The sequence below is a fragment of the Mesocricetus auratus genome, unplaced genomic scaffold (assembly GCF_017639785.1).
Source record: "Mesocricetus auratus isolate SY011 unplaced genomic scaffold, BCM_Maur_2.0 Super-Scaffold_100011, whole genome shotgun sequence".
Lineage (NCBI taxonomy): Eukaryota > Metazoa > Chordata > Mammalia > Rodentia > Cricetidae > Mesocricetus > Mesocricetus auratus.
The window spans coordinates 65,640,306-65,659,496 of record NW_024429195.1 but is presented as its reverse complement, the minus strand read 5'-3'; the positions used below and the strand labels follow the sequence as shown (position 1 = coordinate 65,659,496).

Sequence of the window (19,191 nt, the reverse complement as noted above, 5' to 3'; positions counted from 1 at the left end):
TGGACTACAGCCTGAGAAGGGACCCAAGTTATAAGCCAGCGTATTAACTCTTATATCCAAACATTCTAGACTTTCTAAATAAGCCTCCTAAGACTTCTAGCAGGCCTTTTGTGTATGGTGATTCAGTTTGCCATTGTTAGAAAACAACCAAACCAAACAGAACTACAAAGCTTATGAGTCTTCTGCCCTGGAAGTGGGAGACAGAAAGAAGGGGAGGAAGTAATTTGGAAGGTGTTAAAAGAAAGACAAAGCATCCAGGAAAGACAGTCAGTTAAGAGTAATGTGCTTGAATAGCACCAATGACTAAGCCCATTATTGTCAGTGTGAAGTTCGTAGTCAACTGCATGACAAATCAGGCTTTCATATTTTTTTATCCTGAAGCCTATTTGTTAAAAATATTTGCCTTAGCAAGGTGGCTGGGCACGTCAAGGCACTTATGCTCAGCTCTGGCAACTTGAGTTCCATCTTGGATCCCACAAGGTGGCAGGAGAGAACTGACTCCTGGGAGTAGTTCTCTGAGTTCCACAGGTGTGCCTTGGCATGAGTGTCCTCCACCCCAGTCTCTCTACACACCAAACACACACACACACACACACACACACACACACACACACACACACATACACACAGACTCACAGACACACGCACATACACACTAGACAAAAAAAACAAATAAATAAATGAATTTTTACCAGTGTCTCCTAAGAAAACAAAAGGAAACAATTCTGTGTTGAAATACTTGCATGTTTTATTAAATTTTAAAAATATCAATTGTATAAACACAAATCTATAACTAGTACTCCAAAATGACAGGTTTGAAATTATAAGGTTCTTTAGATAATCAATTTCAGGGTAGGCCCACATAAATCACACTATAAAGAACTTCCAATTTAAACACCATGATTCAGGAGCAATTTTATTCACATTTATCAACATTGCCTACAAATTTAAGAATATCAATGCAATAATTTTCCCAATTAATATAATGAAAAAAATCACAAAAGTTACATAAGAAAAAAACTAATAAGTTTCTTTTACATACTAAACCAGTTTAATAATAAACATCTCATTTCTCATACTAGTCTTTCCACTTCATTGAGCAGGTATATGAACCATAAAACCCTATCAATGTCAGCTCTAATGTGGTTTTCTCCTGCAGAGTTGACAATAAGCTGAGATAAAATATTTTCCATCATTGCATTATACTGATTCGTGAATGTTGTTAGCAAAGGGGTGATCTAACAGTGTTCACAAAACAAGTACATATGGAGCTCCATTTCTAGGCTGAAGCATAGGAATCCATGTTTTCTTTATAGATTGACAGCTCAAAGCTCGTTAACATTTCTACCTCAATCAGGTTGAAAGAGATTTACAGGTCTGAAATGCAACAGGGCTCCAAAAGTACAGGGGGGATAAAAACTAAACAAATGCATCTTGAAATCTGGTTAGTCATCGCTGGAAGAATAATTTCACTAGAGAGCAGGAAAAACAAAAGGGCAAGCTGAAGCTCGCTGGCTCCTATTACACAGAGTGCAATAAGGAGGGTTACTGGAGAACCCTGGCTTTAGCTTCGTGAAAGACATTCCAGATGCAGATTAATAGATCCTCCGTGGGGCCCTGAGCAGAATGCAGCATTTTGCATACTGTATTTGCTAAGATCATAGGAGAAAATTATCCTCACTCTAGTAAGACCTTAATGTGTCCTTTCTGTGATTTAAGAAAATATACTAACATTTTAAAATGATGGTTTTCAGCTTTGAAAAAAATTTAAATGGCAATTAATAATGAATTGAATAATCTTAAAGAATCACAATTCACACCAACCTATTTTGAACAAGGATAAAATATACTGGAATGAAACATTACAGATACACTTCCAAATTAACAGGTTGATAATTATTTAAATTTGTATTTCATTTTAACTTAAAAGTATATATATGTATATATATCATAATCCTCTAAGATGCTTTAAAATAAAAATAAAAGTTGTGATTTTTCAGGGTGTATTTTGAATTTTTATATGTAGTTCATCTTTGAAATACCTAAGAAGTATAGTGTGGTTCATTCAAACTTATCAATGTAGTAATTATTCACTAATATTTCTTTAAGCAACACCAATATATTTATATTTCTTTATATGTTATATTAATAGTTAAAAGAATAGTCTTGAGGATATGTGTCATAAATAAAATATAAACCAAAGGAGACACTGCAGATACAAATTGCCCTGAAGTGTCTCAAGAATTTGTGTGTGAGGTCATTCCACAAAAACACAAGAGGAACTGCAAATTCTAGCAATGAATGAGAAGTAGGTAACTGCCCCCCAAAACAAAATTATGAATTATTGTAATGAAACATTAAATACACCACTCTAAATCTTTGTTTTCAACTCATAAGAGGACCAGATATACATGAGCGTGAATCATGGGCCTTGTGTTTGGGATGCTGAACTGGAAGCATTAGGTAGAGGTTTTAGCCTTCTTTTTGCCACTTCCCCATCCACCACTGAGTTGAACAGGATTGTCACGGAATGATATGCGTTCTTTAATAGAAGGTCTTGTATTCGTTAGCATTGGTGCAAGTATTCCCTTGCTTGAACAACCTAGACAGTGACATTAAATATAATTTCACTGAGCAATATTCCATCAAATAATACTCTAAATCAATGACATGCGCTCTAAAATTTTATAATCTCTGAACTCATAAAAATTTGCTGAACTATTATTTACAAAGCGATATGTTAAAAATTTGGCATGAATTGCATTTAGGTTAATTAAAAAGAAAACTCTTAAGATATGTAATAGATGTCACTGTTTCCTTCTTTCTATATAGGCCTTTTTGGGTTTTTTCTAGCTGTAGGTTCAATTTTACAAGATTATGCAAAGATGAAACATTTTAATGAATCTACATTTCTATGTTCAAAAAGTTAATATTTAATGGTTTCTGTTTTGTAAAATAAGCATATGCTAAAATTGTCATTAAAGTTGATTTCTTCAAAACAAAGAACTTTTGGTATGATAGAGAGTATGTTAAACCTAGAAATTAAGAATCTCCATAGGAACCAATCTAGCAACACACACATACATACATACACATTCCATAGCTGTGGTTGGAACTTGGTTATATAAGGGATGAGGTTGCATACGCATCATGGGTTGCTGTGGGGAGTGTCTTTTTAGCTATATTGCAATGACAGCAAATTTTGAGGACATTTTGTGCCCAGGTGCTATTAAAATTTGTTTATCTGCATCACGTTGTAGATTACCTATAGAGAAACAACAGCAACTGCTGGAGGTTAAAACAAATGATAGCCACAGTGGTGAGTGGACAAAACATGTTTTGTTTGGCAAGATCCAGAGGAGCCATATCAAGAATCCTATTAAAACCTTGTGCTCATCTGCTTCAAATCTCCTGGGGATTAAGCAACAGGGCTGTATTTGTGGGGAAACCACTGTAAAAGCAGCAGAGAGACACATTCCATGGCTTCCTCAATGCTGGCTTGAGGCAAAGGTTTAAACCATATGACGCTCCATTGTGATGCTTTTGTGTAAGTTTAGACAAACAACAAAACAAAACAAAAACCCCTCCCAACTCCTTTTGTATTTAGGCTTATATTATAGTCTAATAAAAATTTCAATATATCTTAAAACATTTTTGGAGAGTTAGTAGGGTAGACCATTTGTGGACAGTGCTTTGTGATTTAAATTTGTTATGACAGTATGAACTTGAAAAACTTATTTTGTATTTTAGAATATTCTCATAGAATATTACACTTTAGTTTCTAGTGTTAATACTGTGGCTAAACAAATTCCAAGAAATTACTGAATGTCTAAAAAGGAGTATATTTTACTGATAGTCTACAAGAAGAGTATTTCTGAAAAGTGTGTGTATGTGGGGACTAAAACCTATTGCTTCAGGAAAGGGTTTTTGAAACATAAAGAGATTACCACCTAAGGGACGAAGAAATGCTGGGGACAGAATACAGTTCAGGAGTTGAACTTCTCAGCTGGCACCCCTGAATGCAATCTCTGCAGTGTAACTAATAAGGGAGAGAAATGATAACTGAAGCTGGCTTCCACATGTGGCCGGATTTATCCTGCCTCAATCTATCCCTGTTGGGGAGCCTGCAGAAGAGGAGAACACATTCAAGCAACAGGGAATGATCTGGACACGAGGTGATTTCCCAGATGATAAACCAGTAGCCTCAAGGGTGCCAGTGAGCATGCTGACAGCACAGGCTCCTTCTAACACTTATATATTGGAAAGCTCTCATTACATTTTTTCCTAAGTATCTGAACAGAATGTCTACCTCAGACTTTATAAAAACAGTAAGAGCAAACCCTCATTCCATTCCAGCAGTTAAAACTATGAATAAACTACACATGCTTTTATGAGAATGAGAATGTATATGTACATACATAAAATGAGTATATGTATATTGAGCATATATATAACTAATGCTGGGTGTGGGAGTGAAGGCATCTGAGAAATAATATATTTGTACTAAAATATGAGACTGATAAAAAGTGAGTAGGTTTTCACTAATGTATAGTCAAATGTGCTGCTCAAGCAAAGAGCTAAATCAAGTTGTTGCAAGCGTTATTCAAAGTAGTAATATAAACTTTAAAACTGAAGTCAGTAACATAGCTCATTACTGGTTAATAGTATTCTTCATGAAGCTACCTATTCTAGCATGTATCAGTCAAATACTTTGTTCTTAATAAACGTGTTTAACCAAAATGCCAAGAAGCATCTAATCAGGGACACATTTTATGCCATATTATTGGAATATTTATAGACAAGTTTAAATCCTTCCATAAGAATTATTTTAAAATGAGATTAAAATTAATTAAAACAGCTCTAATTACAACAGTGTTTCTGCAATCTGGACGATTCTCCTACTAAATATTTACCATCTGGCCTATTAGTTTTCCTAATACTGCTGTGTTGTCACGGTTATTTTGGAGTTGGTGATGAGTCTTCAAATCTTCTTGTACTTATTCTCACTCTGCTCCTGTATTTATAAAGCCTGCTTATAAATTTTCTCTTGCTTTGTGCAGTTCATTCAGGAAATAATAACTACAATTTAAAAAAAAATTATAGGACGACTTCACAGCAGTTGTAAAGTATGCTGTTAGTGAATTGACAGCTAGGGAATTAGTCATTAAAATAAGCAATACTGCAGTGAGCCCAGAGTTTTTTCTAAGGCAATAGTTTAGACGTGATTAAGTGCCCGAGTTTATTATCTTGCTATGTGTAAATGTACAATTTAAGCAGTAATCCATATGGCTTATTTTCTCATTGCATTAGTGCATGTCTTTGTTATCACATAAACTCTCAAATCACTAGATGCATTGAAAACAAATAGAGGAGTAAAAATGCATCTGTGAAGGAACAACGTATTGGCACTCATAACAAAGTCATTACTTCATCCCATGATTACTCCAAGAATGAAACACAGAAATAAAAAGCAATTTAATACAGTCAATGTATAATCATTCTAAAATTACTTACCCACATGGAAATAAAATAGCAAAAGGGTCTTGCTTCAAAAAATTGATATTGGAGTTAGGCATACCTTACTGAAGAGAGCTCCAGGAACAGAAATAAATATGACCAGAGGGATTTTAGTAGTATTTTTCTGCAGTATTATTGCTATAGATTTTACTTTTAATAATAAACTGCTGCATATTTGCAGGTGATTATAGAGACCGGTCAATTGGCCTCTCACATTTGTGCTGAAAGTGTGTCCTCATGAGTGTGCTATATTTTCTAAGAAGCTACTTCTTTGCCACATGATCTATGTTTTGCTCAAGATTTGTTCTGGTCCTAAATTTTTTTTAAAGATTTAATCCTCGGTTCCTTAACCAATGTCAAGGTCTATATACACAGTGTTTTGATAAGTAATTTAATATGTAAAATGTTTTGAATGACTCTCCTGGTATGTATAAGAAACCTGTTAAACAGGTCAAAATAGAAATCTCATGATGTAGTAATACGTCATTGGATTTTCATCAATATACCCGACTCTCTGTGTCTGGATATAAAAACTTTTGCAAAGACCTTCCCATATTGTATTACTTAACAGCAGATACAGCATAAGCAAAGCATGGAGAAAAAAATTTTAATGAAAGTGACCAGAACAAATTTTTAGCAGCAAAGCATTTACCTTAAGTTAAGTGTGATAAATTAGTTACATTGGTCAAGTTCGAAACAGGGCAGGTACAACAGACTTCAAACAACATCACTCTTAAAGACATATGCTGTGCTCGATTCTGAATGAAGTTCAGGTAGATACATTTAAAATAAAACACCAAGAACATAAATAAATGATGCATAGGTTATTTATGCCATGTGCAGACTTCCTCAGTGTATTTTGCTTGCTTTTGAGATTTGAAATTTTGTTTACAGAACAAAGGGTTGTCTGTAGACTATACATTATTAATATAATTTTTCTGATTCTCAAAATTGCATTTGAACAGTGAAAATTATATTTTTTCTTCTTCTTTTTCCTTTTAAGAAATAGTCTAACGATGTAGCCTTTACTTGCCTGGGGAACTCACTATGTAGATAAGGCAAGCCTGGATTTCCAAGCCTGAGATCGACCTGCCTCTGCCACCTGAGTGCTGGCCTTAAAAGTGTGCACTACATGTCTGGCTTATATTTATTCTTTTTACTATTTAAGGGACAAAAAAGTAAAAATGATAGTTTAGGGTCCCTTGATAATCACTAAAATATCCACGGTGTTTGTATCAGCATTAGGATAAATAAGATGTCTATATTTACTTCTTTTTTACTTCTGGAGGTGAGGTTTTAAATGTTCACATGTATGTAATACAAATGTTTAGCATTGGTAAAACATATTTATTTTGCAAATAATACACATCAAAGTTAAAATGCATCACAGAGAGGAATTCATTGTATAAAATGTCTTGACTTTGACCCCTTTAGAACTTCTAGAAGAACTGCCACGTATGTTTGACTTAGAATCTTTTTAGGCCACTTTATTGTACACACTGTTCACCAGGTTTTAGTACTTTTAACTTGTGGTTGTTGAATGATCCTATACTATTCCTTGAGGATGCCTTCTGGACCACAAGGATGGCTGAATCATGCAGCAAACATGGGGTGCTAAAGTCTTGCTGTGCTTCTATGTACTTAGTGAATATTACTGTTCAGCACTGATCTTTTTCCTCCTGGAGGATTTTACCATTGGGGATTTGATTTGGGCAATAGAACCAGAATATTGTGTGATTTGTTTTAGAAATAGACCACCACTCTCTTTTGAGGCCCCAAGTTACCCCAAACCCTTCTTTCTATTGATTAATTACTTTGCATCACCCTGATTATTGTGGTTTTATGATTTGTCAATTTCAGATAAGATAGTTATTGTATTTTTAAACTTATATATTAACCTGGTAAAAGTGCATCTCATTATTCAAAGAGTGAAGTTTAGCAAACCAGCAAGCAACTTCCATGATTCATAATATCCTACATATTGTAAATGGAAATTTAAAAGTCACCATGCATGTCACATTTCTTACGCTGATTTGAGAAACTCAATGAAACTCTCCAATCACTTTTAAAAATAATCTTTTCACAATTATATTCTGTCTCATATATTAACATCTAAGAGTCTACAAGTATCTGTAACTAAGAAACTGTCTTAGATGGGGGTAAATAAATGTTTATTTTTACCTTAGCTTGACATATGTATTCATTTGATGCTATCTAGCTCAGATGTAACACTGCATTTAAAAATTTAATTACTTTGTCTCCTTTGCCTCATGTTAATTTTGCGAAAGTAAATTTGTAGCAAAATTATGTGTTTTAAGTAATTTCTAAAATGCTTCTTGCATCCTTTAAAATGTGAACTTTTCAAATCTCAATTGGATTTTCAAGTTCACTTGCTGTCTTTTTAAGCTTCAATTTAAAACATTGCTTTAGTTCACACATTCACTCATCATGTGTTTGTGTGTTTATGCCTCTTGTGGTAGACACTGTCCTAGTACTGTTGTTCAAGGGCACTTTCTTGTCAATTTCCTTCTGGGAACCAAATAATATCAGGAACTGTTAGACTGTAGTAGTTTCCCATGTGACTCGATTCTCCAAATTTCATCTTTACTGTCCTCATATGGAACTTGTATAAAACAAATACTTATTTCCACCCTCTCAGATAGTGAAGACTTGTGGAGAGGTTTCCCAAAAACGTTTCATGGAAACTTTCATTATCCCTTTTCATGCTTATTAGTTCTTAGCAGAGAGACATTTGGCAACAATAAACATGGCTAGCCTGAGGATTTATTATATTATTGCACTTCGGCTTCATTCATTTGACAAATGCATTTCACATTTAGCCATACCCATTTATTTTTGTAGCACATTAACTAGTGTAAGAAATTGGTTTGAAAGCAACAATAATAATAATAGAAAAGAAAAAATTGAATAAAATAATGTATTTAAAAAAGAAAATTCTCATGACAGAAGAACAAGAACTAAAGTATTATAGTCTGAAACATTCTTTAATCTATTATCAATACAGCATGCATGGATCTTGTCCTCAAAAATCTACAAAGAATAAATATAGCTGCCATGTTCAACTATATTTCTCTCACATAAGCACAGATGAAATTTGTCTGTCTTTGGATTGTGTCAATCTATATTTAAACTAGCTACAGTTTCAGATTTGAAAATGTTATTCTGTGGTTACTAATAACTGTTATATTAAACCGTGCTTATAATCATTGATAACTGTTTCCTTAATCTGTCTCAGATCTTGAATAATAACAACTGGTTTAAAGATATTAAGGCAACAGCAATTTATTATGTGTTTCCTTTGAAGAGAACTTTACATATTTCATATTACAGCAAGTCTATTAAACATATAAGCATGGTCTTGGTGCAATAACAGTTAATTTTAATTAAACTGTTTTGGTTACAGAACTAGCCTAAGAGCTGAAATGTCAATGTTTGTTCAATTAACTGTTAGGAACTTCAGAAATAAAATATCAAGATCTAACAAGTTTCATGGTTAAACGTCTCTGACTAAAAACTTTAGACAAAACAAAATAAACAACAACAACAAAAACAAACTTTCCCTCTTGCCCACCTCCTTTGAAACAAGAATAAGAAGGAGCCTTGGACTACTGACATGGGTCAGTTGTCAAATAAGTAAAGACACTTCTTGCTTTCAAATCTCCTGACCTGAGTTCCTCCAGACCCAGAAGGTGAAAGACTCAACTGTCACAAATTATCTTTTGACCTCTACAATAACATCATGTACTGCATGTGTGAGTGCATGCATGTGCACACGCACAGACACAGACACACACACAGACACACACACAGACAGACACACACACAGACACAGACACACACGCAGACAGACACACACACACACTCACACACACACACACACACACACACACAAAGAATCTTTAAAGTTAAAAGATTTACACTGACAGAGACCAAAATATAACAGTAACAGCTTTTTTGTGGTGTCAGTGTAGCATTTTTACTAAACCTATATATAAATAAAAACAAGAAAAAATCTCAGATTTTATTGTACAGAATTGAAGTTAAATAGTAGAAAAAATTAAAATTATGGTTGCACTTCTTTCTTTCCCTTCCTTCCTTCCTTTCTTTCTTCATTCCTTCCTTCCTTTCTTTCTTTCTTTCATATGGGGAGTGGGAGAATGCACATGCCACAGCATGCATGTTGAAATCTGAAGACAACCTGAAGGAGTTGGTTCTTTCCCTCTACCTTGTAGTTATGAGTCTCAAAATCAGGTACTCAGTACTGGTGGCAAGTGTCTTTATCTATAACCATCTCACCAACAGTGTTACAATTATTACAATATCTAATTTTATATTTAAAACGGGGGAAAATAGAAAAAACTAGGAGGGTTTATAATTCAAATGATTTTCATGGACAGTATGAAAGTCAGTTGAGCATCTTCTACAGTGAAGTTTTACAGATTTCACCAACTGTGAGCATCAAGTAATCATTATACAAGATTTTGTAGGCAGAACATAGTTATATTTTTTCCATGTATAAAAAGCATTAGTATATATATATTTGATATCCACAGGGCTTTTACCATTAAAATCACATTTTATTATTCAATCTTCCAAAAGAATATTTCATGTTTTTCTGCATGTTTCCACCATCCATTTGCTCTTCAATTGTTTGTCAAGACAAATTCCCTAATGCTGTTGTAAATGCTATACTGAAGGAATAGCAGGGAGTAGCTTCCCAATGTTACATCTCTGCAAAATATAGATTAGCACTCTCAGTTGCAAATTAGAAGACAGGCAGTGTAGTAAGATATTGATTGTCCAAAGCACATTGATAATGACAGGATCAAAATTTAGCTTTGTATAACTAGAGTTTTCTCTTTTTCTTTTTCCTTCTTTCATTTCTTCCTTATTTTTTCTTTCATTCCTTCCATATTTCCTTTTCTTTCTTCCCTCCATCCCTCCCTCCCTTTCTTCCTTTCTCTTCTGTTTTTGTATTTTTATTCTTAACAAGGCCTGTGGCCCGGCCTGACTTGGAACTTGCTCTACATACCAGACTAGCCTCAAACTCAGAGAGTCACCTGTCTTTCTTTCCCAAATGCTGGAATTAAAGGTATATGGCACTGCTGCCCAGCTGACTAGACTTTATCTTAAAGAAGACATACTTTATATTTAATAATAAAGCATGAATTTAATGCAATAGCAATATAGACAAAATAATCACAAAAGTATAATTGTGAGGTACATATCTGCTTGTAAAAGCATTGATTCACCTCTTATCTAAAAATCAGGAATATAAAACTAAAAATAAAGAAAACCTATCAACATGTGAACACAGTAAAACATTTACATATGTGCATTTGTGTATATATGCATGTATCTATCATCTACCTATCTTACACCATCAACATAAGTTGTAAACTTAAGAATCATTTCATTAAAATATGTTTTTAGACTTCTATATTTATATATTTATTGCACTGACTTTCCGTTTGCTGCTCAAAGTCTTGAAAGATTTATGCTACCAAAACTTTTAATGTTGTTCAAAGAATACTAAAATATATTTGTGTGCTTATGCCCACACTAGTATAAACATATACTTAAATAAAATTAGGAAAGTGTCTCCTGTGAACCTTGTAAAAATAGACATAGAATAAGAGAGTACTTCAAAAAAAAAGAGAGAGTCCTTCATGCCATAGTCTTTAAGATAATGTCTGAAGAAAGTAGTCTAGAATTGCATAACTGTGTGGGTTTTCTTTTTAATTATTTGTTTAATTAATTTGTTTATAATTACCATTATAAATTTAATATATAAGTAACAGTCTAGTTATTTAGGGGATAACTATAAAAATTCAATTTATTCTTTTCAAAATATAGTTTCGGTCTATGAGAAGATATGTAAGCTGAACATGAATAAATATAATTAAAATATGTTTTGACATCAAAAAGTAACATAATTAATTTCAGTATAAGACGTTTATAACATTTAGTGAAGAGATATTTATTTATAAATGTAAGTTATGGGATGTGAGGAACCTATAGAAAGTAGAATATCTGTCCATATAGTCAAATGGTAGTTGGAGATCTTGAACCTTTGATAGTAGCATTTAAAAAATATATATGTTAGGAACAGGCAAAAAAGCTATTAAGCCGGGTGGTGGTGGCGCACGCCTTTAATCCCAGCACTCGGGAGGCAGAGGCAGGAAGATCTCTGTGAGTTCGAGGCTGGGCTGGACTGATAGCCTCCAAAACAATACAGAGAAACCCTGTCTCGAAAAACCAAAAAAAAAAAAAAAAAGCTATTAAAATAAGATGACAAAATGGGCAGGTAAGCCTACCAAAGAAAGAATAGTATTTGAAAAGTTTATAAATCAACTTATAGTTATAAATTAGTCATGTAACAAGAATTAGTTACATGTGAAGTTTCCTTGTATATACATTTGTGAGTGCTATCATCTATCTTATCCTATGTTTGTACATATGTATGTATATATTTATATCTATTATCCGTCTATCAACTATTTATCTCTCCATATCTATCTAATATTGATCTCTTGACAATTTAAAAAGTAAAATTACACATTTAGCTAATTAATTAACCAGTAATATGAAATATCATGTGATTGTGCCTTTCTCATCTGTAACATGCTCCGATAAATGTATTATTATTTTGGCTGATAGGATACAATCAAGTATGACCTGCTGTATACTGCCTGTGTTCAAAATCAGTCCTTAGGTGATTTTCAACAGGTGCCATTCCATAATGATAGTAATATTTAGGTGTCAAGACACCCTCTCAGCTTGAAGGCACCAGGTAGCCCTTATACCAGTAGCTCATTCAGAATACTACTAGTGATAATTTGTCTACTCAGATATTAACTTGTGAAAATAAGACACTGGTGAGTATTGCCCAGAGGGAATGATAGGTATGGTTGGTGAAGTCATTTGAAAAAAATTCAACCTCACTTAATTGAGCATCCTATTGAAAGAGCTAGCTTGAAGCTACATGTATCAGTTCTTGAACCGCAAATATAAGCAGATCTTTGTATTAGATGGGATTTATTACTGATGCTTTCAGAGAAAAAACAAAAGGTATTTCACACAAGAAATACTACTATTTATGAAATTACATTGAGATTTTCTCAGTTTTGAAAGCTAATTGGAAGTCTATACTCTATTTCAAAATCATAATATTCGCTGCGGTAGATATAATCATGAGGTATGGAGACAGAGACTGCCTAATGTCTTTAAACTATCATAATTTAGATATTTCATTTAATGTGAAATTATATTTATAATTTATAATAGTCACTGATTTATACTTGATGATCAATAAATGTTTTCTTCAATTTCATACATAAAATACAATAATAAAATATTAATACTTGGGCAAATGGGTCAAGACCATGTTGAGGACACCCACAGAAACAGCTGACCCGAGCAAGTGGGAGCTCACTGACTCCAGACTGACAGCTGGGGAACCTGCTTAAGAACTATCTAGGTCCCCCGAAAATGGGTGACAGTTGGGACACTTGGGCAGATTATGGGGCTGCTGTCAGTCGTATCAGTAATTATCCCTAATGCATGAACTGACTTTTTGAAACCCATTCCCTATGGAGGGATAGTTTGCTCAGCCTAGATGCAGGGGGAAGGGCCTCAGTCCTACCCCAAATGATGTGACAGACTCTGATGATCCCCCATGAGAGGCCTCACTTTCTCTGAAAAGTGAATGGGGTGGGGTGGAGAGATGGTGGGAGAAGTGGGAAGGATTGGTATATAAAATAAGTGGCTGATCGAAGAAGGGGCAGACTCCCTCGGTTAAGTACTGAGCTGAACTCAAGAAAGCCAGTAACAGAGAGGGAGGACTGATGACCAAAGGGATTAAGACTGGGCTGGTTTAACCCCCAGAAACAGCTGACCTGACAAAGGTCAACTCTTGAATCCCAGGCATCAACCTGGGAATCCAGCATGGGACTGATCAAGACCCCCTGAATATGAGTCAGTGGGGAGGCCTAGGCAATCTATTGAGCCTTGGGCAGCAGATCAGTACCCATACCGAGTATACACACGGACTTTGGACTCCCATCCAACAATGTGAGGTGCACTCTCACCCTGAACTCTTGGGGAAGGGTCTAGGCCCAGCCCTATATGAAATGACAGACTATGGACACCCCCATGGAGGACCTGACCCTCCCTGGGGAAATGAGGGGATAATGGGGGGGGTTGGGGGAGGGCACGGGAGGAGGGGAGGGAAAGGGAGAGGGCCCTGGAACTGACTTGTCAAGCAACCTTGTTTCTTATCTAAATTTAAACTGAAAAATAAATAAATAAATAAAAAGAAGTTGGTCACTGGGATTGTGACCATGCTGCAATGAGTATATGGGCAACAAAAAAAAAAAAAAAAAGAAGATTTAACGCAATCCCTCTTAAAATACCAGCACAATTCTTCACAGACCTTGAAAGAACAATAATCAAATTTGTATGGAAAAACAAAAGACCCAGGATAGCCAAAACAACCCTGTTTAACAAGGCATCACCATCCCTGACTTCAAGCTCTATTATAGAGCTATAGTCCTGAAAACAGCTTGGTATTGGCACAAAAATAGACAGGTAGACCAATGGAATCGAATTGAAAACCCTGATATTAGCCCACACATGTAAAAACATCTGATATTTGACAAAGAAGCTAAAAATATACAATGGAAAAAAGAAAGCATCTTCAACAAATGGTGCTGGCATAACTGGATGCTGGCATGTAGAAGAATGCGGATCGATCCATGTCTATTGCCATGCACAAAAAATAAGTCCAAATGGATCAAAGACCTCAACATAAATCCAGCCACACTGAACCTCTTAGAAGAGAAAGTGGGTGGTACCCTTGAAAAAATTGGTACAAGACACAGCTTCCTGAACATAACTCCAGTAGCACAGACAGTGATATCAACAATTAATAAATGGGACCTCCTGAAATTGAGAAGCTTCTCAAAGGACACAGTCAGCAATACAAAAGGCAGCCCACAGAGTGGGAAAAATATTCACTTACCCCATATCTGACAGAGGGCTGACCTCCAAAATTTACAAAGAACTCAAGAAGCAAGTGTCCAAAACACCAAAGGATCCAATTAAAAAGTGGGTTACAGAACTAAATAGAGAATTTTCAATAGAGGAGTCTAAAATGGTTGAGAGGCACTTGAGAAAGTGCTCAACATCCTTAGCCATCCGGGAAATGCAAATCAAAACAACTCTGAGATACCATATCACTCCTGTCAGAATGGCTAAAATCAAAAACACCAATGACAACTAAGTTATCACTTGGAGGATTCAAGTAGCTGCTTTCTCTTTTTTTGTGGGGATGTATCTAATTTTTAAATTCTTCAATATTACGAGTATTAGCTGTCAAAGAAAACAATCATGAAGTATAAGCATAATAAAGCAATTCCTTCTTTTGTTTATTTATTTATTTATTGGTTTTTACGAGACAGGGTTTCTCTGTATTGTTTTGGAGGCTGTCAGTCCAGCCTGGGTCGAACTCACAGAGATCCGCCTGCCTCTGCCTCCCTAGTGCTGGGATTAAAGGCGTGTGCCCTCACCGCCCGGCTCTTTTGTTTATTTTTATGAGGGTTTCTGTGTATAACCTTAGCTGTCCTAGTACTTATTCTGTAGACCACACTGGCCTCAAACTCCCAGAGATCCACCTGCCTTTGCCTCTTGAATGTTGGGATTAAAATATGTGCCACTATGCCCAGTAATAAAAGTATTTTTCAAAACTATAAATTGAATTTACAGCAAAATTATTGTTGTAATACATATTAGATAATAGATATCAAATGAAGAAAAACAGACAACGCCAAAATAATTAATAAGATAACATTTGCATAAATATTTTTTTAAAATAATAAACTCTTAACATACAAGTTTTGGATAAAAAAGGAACCTCCATTATTCTTTGCAAACTTTATGATGGCTCAGAAATTTAGACAGTGATAGTAATCTGGGCTTCTTTCATTAAGAAGTAAAGATGAAAAGGAAGGGGAAGAAAGCAATTTTCTATGTCAAGACACAATTGCTGGTGACAGCTGACATAGTAAAAGAACACACCAAAGAAAGGTGAAAGGCATAGGCAATTCTACTGTGGGTTCATTTAAAAATTATGCATTAGGACATAAAAGAGACAACAAAAGAAGAAAACAGTAGATCTTGTTGTTTCATTTAAGCCTTTACAATATGCTACGTAATGTGTCACCTGATTTACAAATTTTACTCATTTATTCATAATACCCTGTGAGTGAGAGACATTCTTGCCCCCACTTTACAGATAGTAAACCTATCCGTAGAAGTTAATTTACTCACAGTCATATGATTTGTCTCTGATAGTAGTACTGGGATGTTAGGCCAGAATTTGTCTAACCACGAAGAATACATGTTACACTATTATAGAAACAGCGGAGGATAATATCCAGAAGAGTCCAAAGGTTCAAAGAGCGTTTCACAGCTGTGGCTCATAAACTACTCTCTAGCTTTGGCTTACAAAATAAAAAGAAATGCTTTAGCTTTAACAGGGTGACAAGTTTGGAGAGAGAGAGAAAGCTCAAGGAAAAAGGACTTTCAAAGCTATAAGTGGTTGGCCCAGGGCCAGGAAAGCACAGTGTATAAAATCTTTGAAGGTTAAAGGATCTCTGTAGACTAAAAGGCTAAACCAACTCTTTCTGGTCACACTACTAAGAGTAAAGTTTTTATACATAAAGAACCAATTAGCCAATTTATCTCAGCACTTGAGATCTCAGCATAATAATTCAGCTGCTATGCCGAGGTTGTGATTATAAACACTTACTCATCACTCATTTGACCTGATATTATCCTAACTGCTATTTGATTCTAATATCAACGCTACAGAAAAGTACTCCTGTCATAGCTTTTGGAGGGACTGGGCTATGTTTGATGTCAGAACTCACAGTCTTTAAAAAGATACTGTGCTGATGTCAGAGTAGACAGATAATTACAATGACTACGTGTTTACCCAATTACTTTGATATGTAACAATCTTTTTCTAAAATGACTTACTTAAAATTCCACTTGCTAAGCATATTTAAAGATTGTTAGCTTTTTTCAATACAGTCATCTATTAGCAACTAACCAGAGTTTCCTTCAGTGGGAATAGTATTCTTTTAGGATATTACAGGTTGTATTAGATTGAGGAGGGACTCTGCAGGTGTTGGGAAGGATAAAAGAAGCTAAGGGGTACATTTATATCACATTGTTAAAATTTTTAAAAATAAATGCAGCTGGGTGGTGTTGCACGCCTTTCATCCTAGCACTCAGAAGGCAGAGGCAGGCAGATCTCTGTGAGTTTGAGGAAAGTCTGGCCTATCGAGCAAGTTCCATAACCGGCTCCAAAGCTACACAGAAAATGCCTATCTCAAAACAAAACCAAAGAAAAAAAACTACAAAGTATAAAAATAATCTAAATAAAAGAAAGGAATTCATGAATTCTACCTAATGATCTTATCTTCACTATAATCTGGGCTTCAAAGTCATGCAAATGAAATGCAAAGCAGTGGGTTACAGTATAGTTGCTGATTTATTGAGCCATTTAAGTTTTAGCTTCCTGATGACATATGCTGTTAGTGTTGTTTATTTCTTCTCTTTTATTTATTTATTTTTCAGTGCTGGGGATTAAACTCAGGCTGTGCTTGCTAAGCAAGCTCTCTACCTGTAAATGCTACACAAGTCCTGATGAAAAGTTTTGATATTCTGTACAGTGAGAAAGCAGTATAGGGCTCTTGTATCTCATTCTAGATTGTTCATTTGTTACCTACAGTGATTGAAACTGATATTCGATGTACAATACTGATAGCATAATTCATATATATGTGTGCTATAAGCTGAAACTGATGAAATCAGAATATTGTAACAAGAACCCAAAATTTATATTAGGTAACTAATTTTATTTAGCCAGTAAACACACAATATTTTTAAATCATGCAGAGAAACTAGCCAGATTCTGTAACCAAGCAAAAAACAAATGCAAGAATAGCAAAATCTTTTACATCTTGGAATATGTGCAAATTAGAGATACTGAAATAATTACTATAAATGTAAACCAAGTGTGTGTGTTAAACTGCCCATGTCAAGGGATTTAAATTCTTTTAATCTACTGAAGTCCAAGTTCCTGGACAAAAGGTAGGGCCCCAGAAACATTTTCAGGTTTGATTTTATTTGGAAGGCACTAACTGGATTATTGAATTTTTCACATTCAATAGAATATTAATTTTGTATAAATATAAGATCAATGAGTAATGAAGCTTGAGAAATGAATAGTGATCATGTTGTATGGACTTGAGTGTAGGTTTGAATTTCACTGTTTCATAAAATTAACATAATATGAAATGAAACACTTTTATAGTAGTGTATCATGACATATTCAGGTTATTTCAAATTGTCAAGGATACAAATGATAGAAAACTTAGAAAAACAGGGCTTATTAGTATGAAACATTTCAAGATGCAGATATTTTTTCATGTTTACTTTTTCAGAGTTCATAACTGCTATATATTTTTGTTGATATAATTTTTATACCCGTAAAGTAGACTGTTCCACCCCTTAACTAAAATAGACAGATAATAGACATATGAGTTAGGCATGACTATAAAGTCACCTACAACAAACATAATCACAATGACGTCTTTAAAATTAAAGTACTTTTTAAAATCATGTTCACTTAATACTTTATCATAGAAAATTCTGCTACATTTGAAATTTTTCTTTAAAACATAACTTTCTTTAAAACATTTATTAATGACAAAGGCCCAAAAGCTCTGGCTTAATATACAAATTCCACTTTTAAAAGTTATCCTAAAAATTTTTGGAAAAAAAAGATCAAAGAATTCAACATGATCAAGAGAATGGATGAGTTAAGAGCCTTGATTTACATAACATAATTAAAGAAATACTGATGCCGTTAATTTTAGAAATAATTTAATTTGGTCTATAGCAAAGAAGACTTGTAAAGGAAGACAAAAAGTCAAAGGCATGCTTGTGGGGTAGCACTGGTGGCTGGCACCGTAACCCCTATCCGTAAAAGGATAGCTTCCGCCAACTCATCTGTGATTTCTAAATTAATTCTGAAGGAAACCATAGCTTACTTGAGGATCCCGATGAGAATCTGTGTGCCTGGCTTTTTTTTTCTTTGTTCACAGACAAAGCGCTTCCACTGGTCATGGAAAAATGGTCTAAATCCGTGTCTTCTCTGCTTACAAGTCTTGCCTGGGAGCAATGGGAGAGAATGTATACAATCATGAAACAAAATATGGCATTTTCTGAATGCAGCTCACATTACCCCAAATAAACAAACAGGCTCTGTCAAACAACCTTCTTCAAAATGATACCACAATCCTTTACTGCTGCCCAGCCAGAACAAATGCACTATGTCAAAGTGGTTTTTGCAAATAAGAGCCGATTTTAAAATTGAGGTTTGCTATTTGAGTCTGCACAACAAAAGACAACATTTTAGTACAGTAATTTTGATGAAAATCAATCTTAGAAGCAGTGGGTAAAGCTATAAACAGCTTAACTTCACTTACCAAGTATATTGTTTAATACTTAATTAAATGTTAAAGTTGTCATATTATATTATTTTTACAGTATTTGTATTTATACTGGGTATAGTGTTGTTTT

At 34.5% G+C, this 19,191-nt stretch overlaps 1 protein-coding gene across 11 annotated transcripts in view; it reads right to left on the bottom strand.

Annotated features, from left to right (window-relative positions):
• Positions 1-726: 726 nt before the first annotated feature.
• Positions 727-19,191, bottom strand: part of Lrriq1 (leucine rich repeats and IQ motif containing 1) — a 185,343-nt gene continuing 166,878 nt past the window's right edge. For 8 of the 11 annotated variants that reach the window (XM_040754965.1, XM_040754963.1, XM_040754966.1 and 5 more), the window contains 2 exons: positions 18,660-18,780; positions 727-2,602 (listed from right to left, as the gene is read on the bottom strand). In XM_040754965.1, the coding sequence (XP_040610899.1) occupies positions 2,460-2,602; positions 18,660-18,780 (264 nt within the window). In that variant the 3' untranslated portion in view covers positions 727-2,459. Of the gene's footprint in view, positions 2,603-8,896; positions 10,270-18,414; positions 18,781-19,191 lie in introns of those variants that run through there. The other 3 variants (XM_040754968.1, XM_040754967.1, XM_021225984.2) reach the window with 3 other exon arrangements.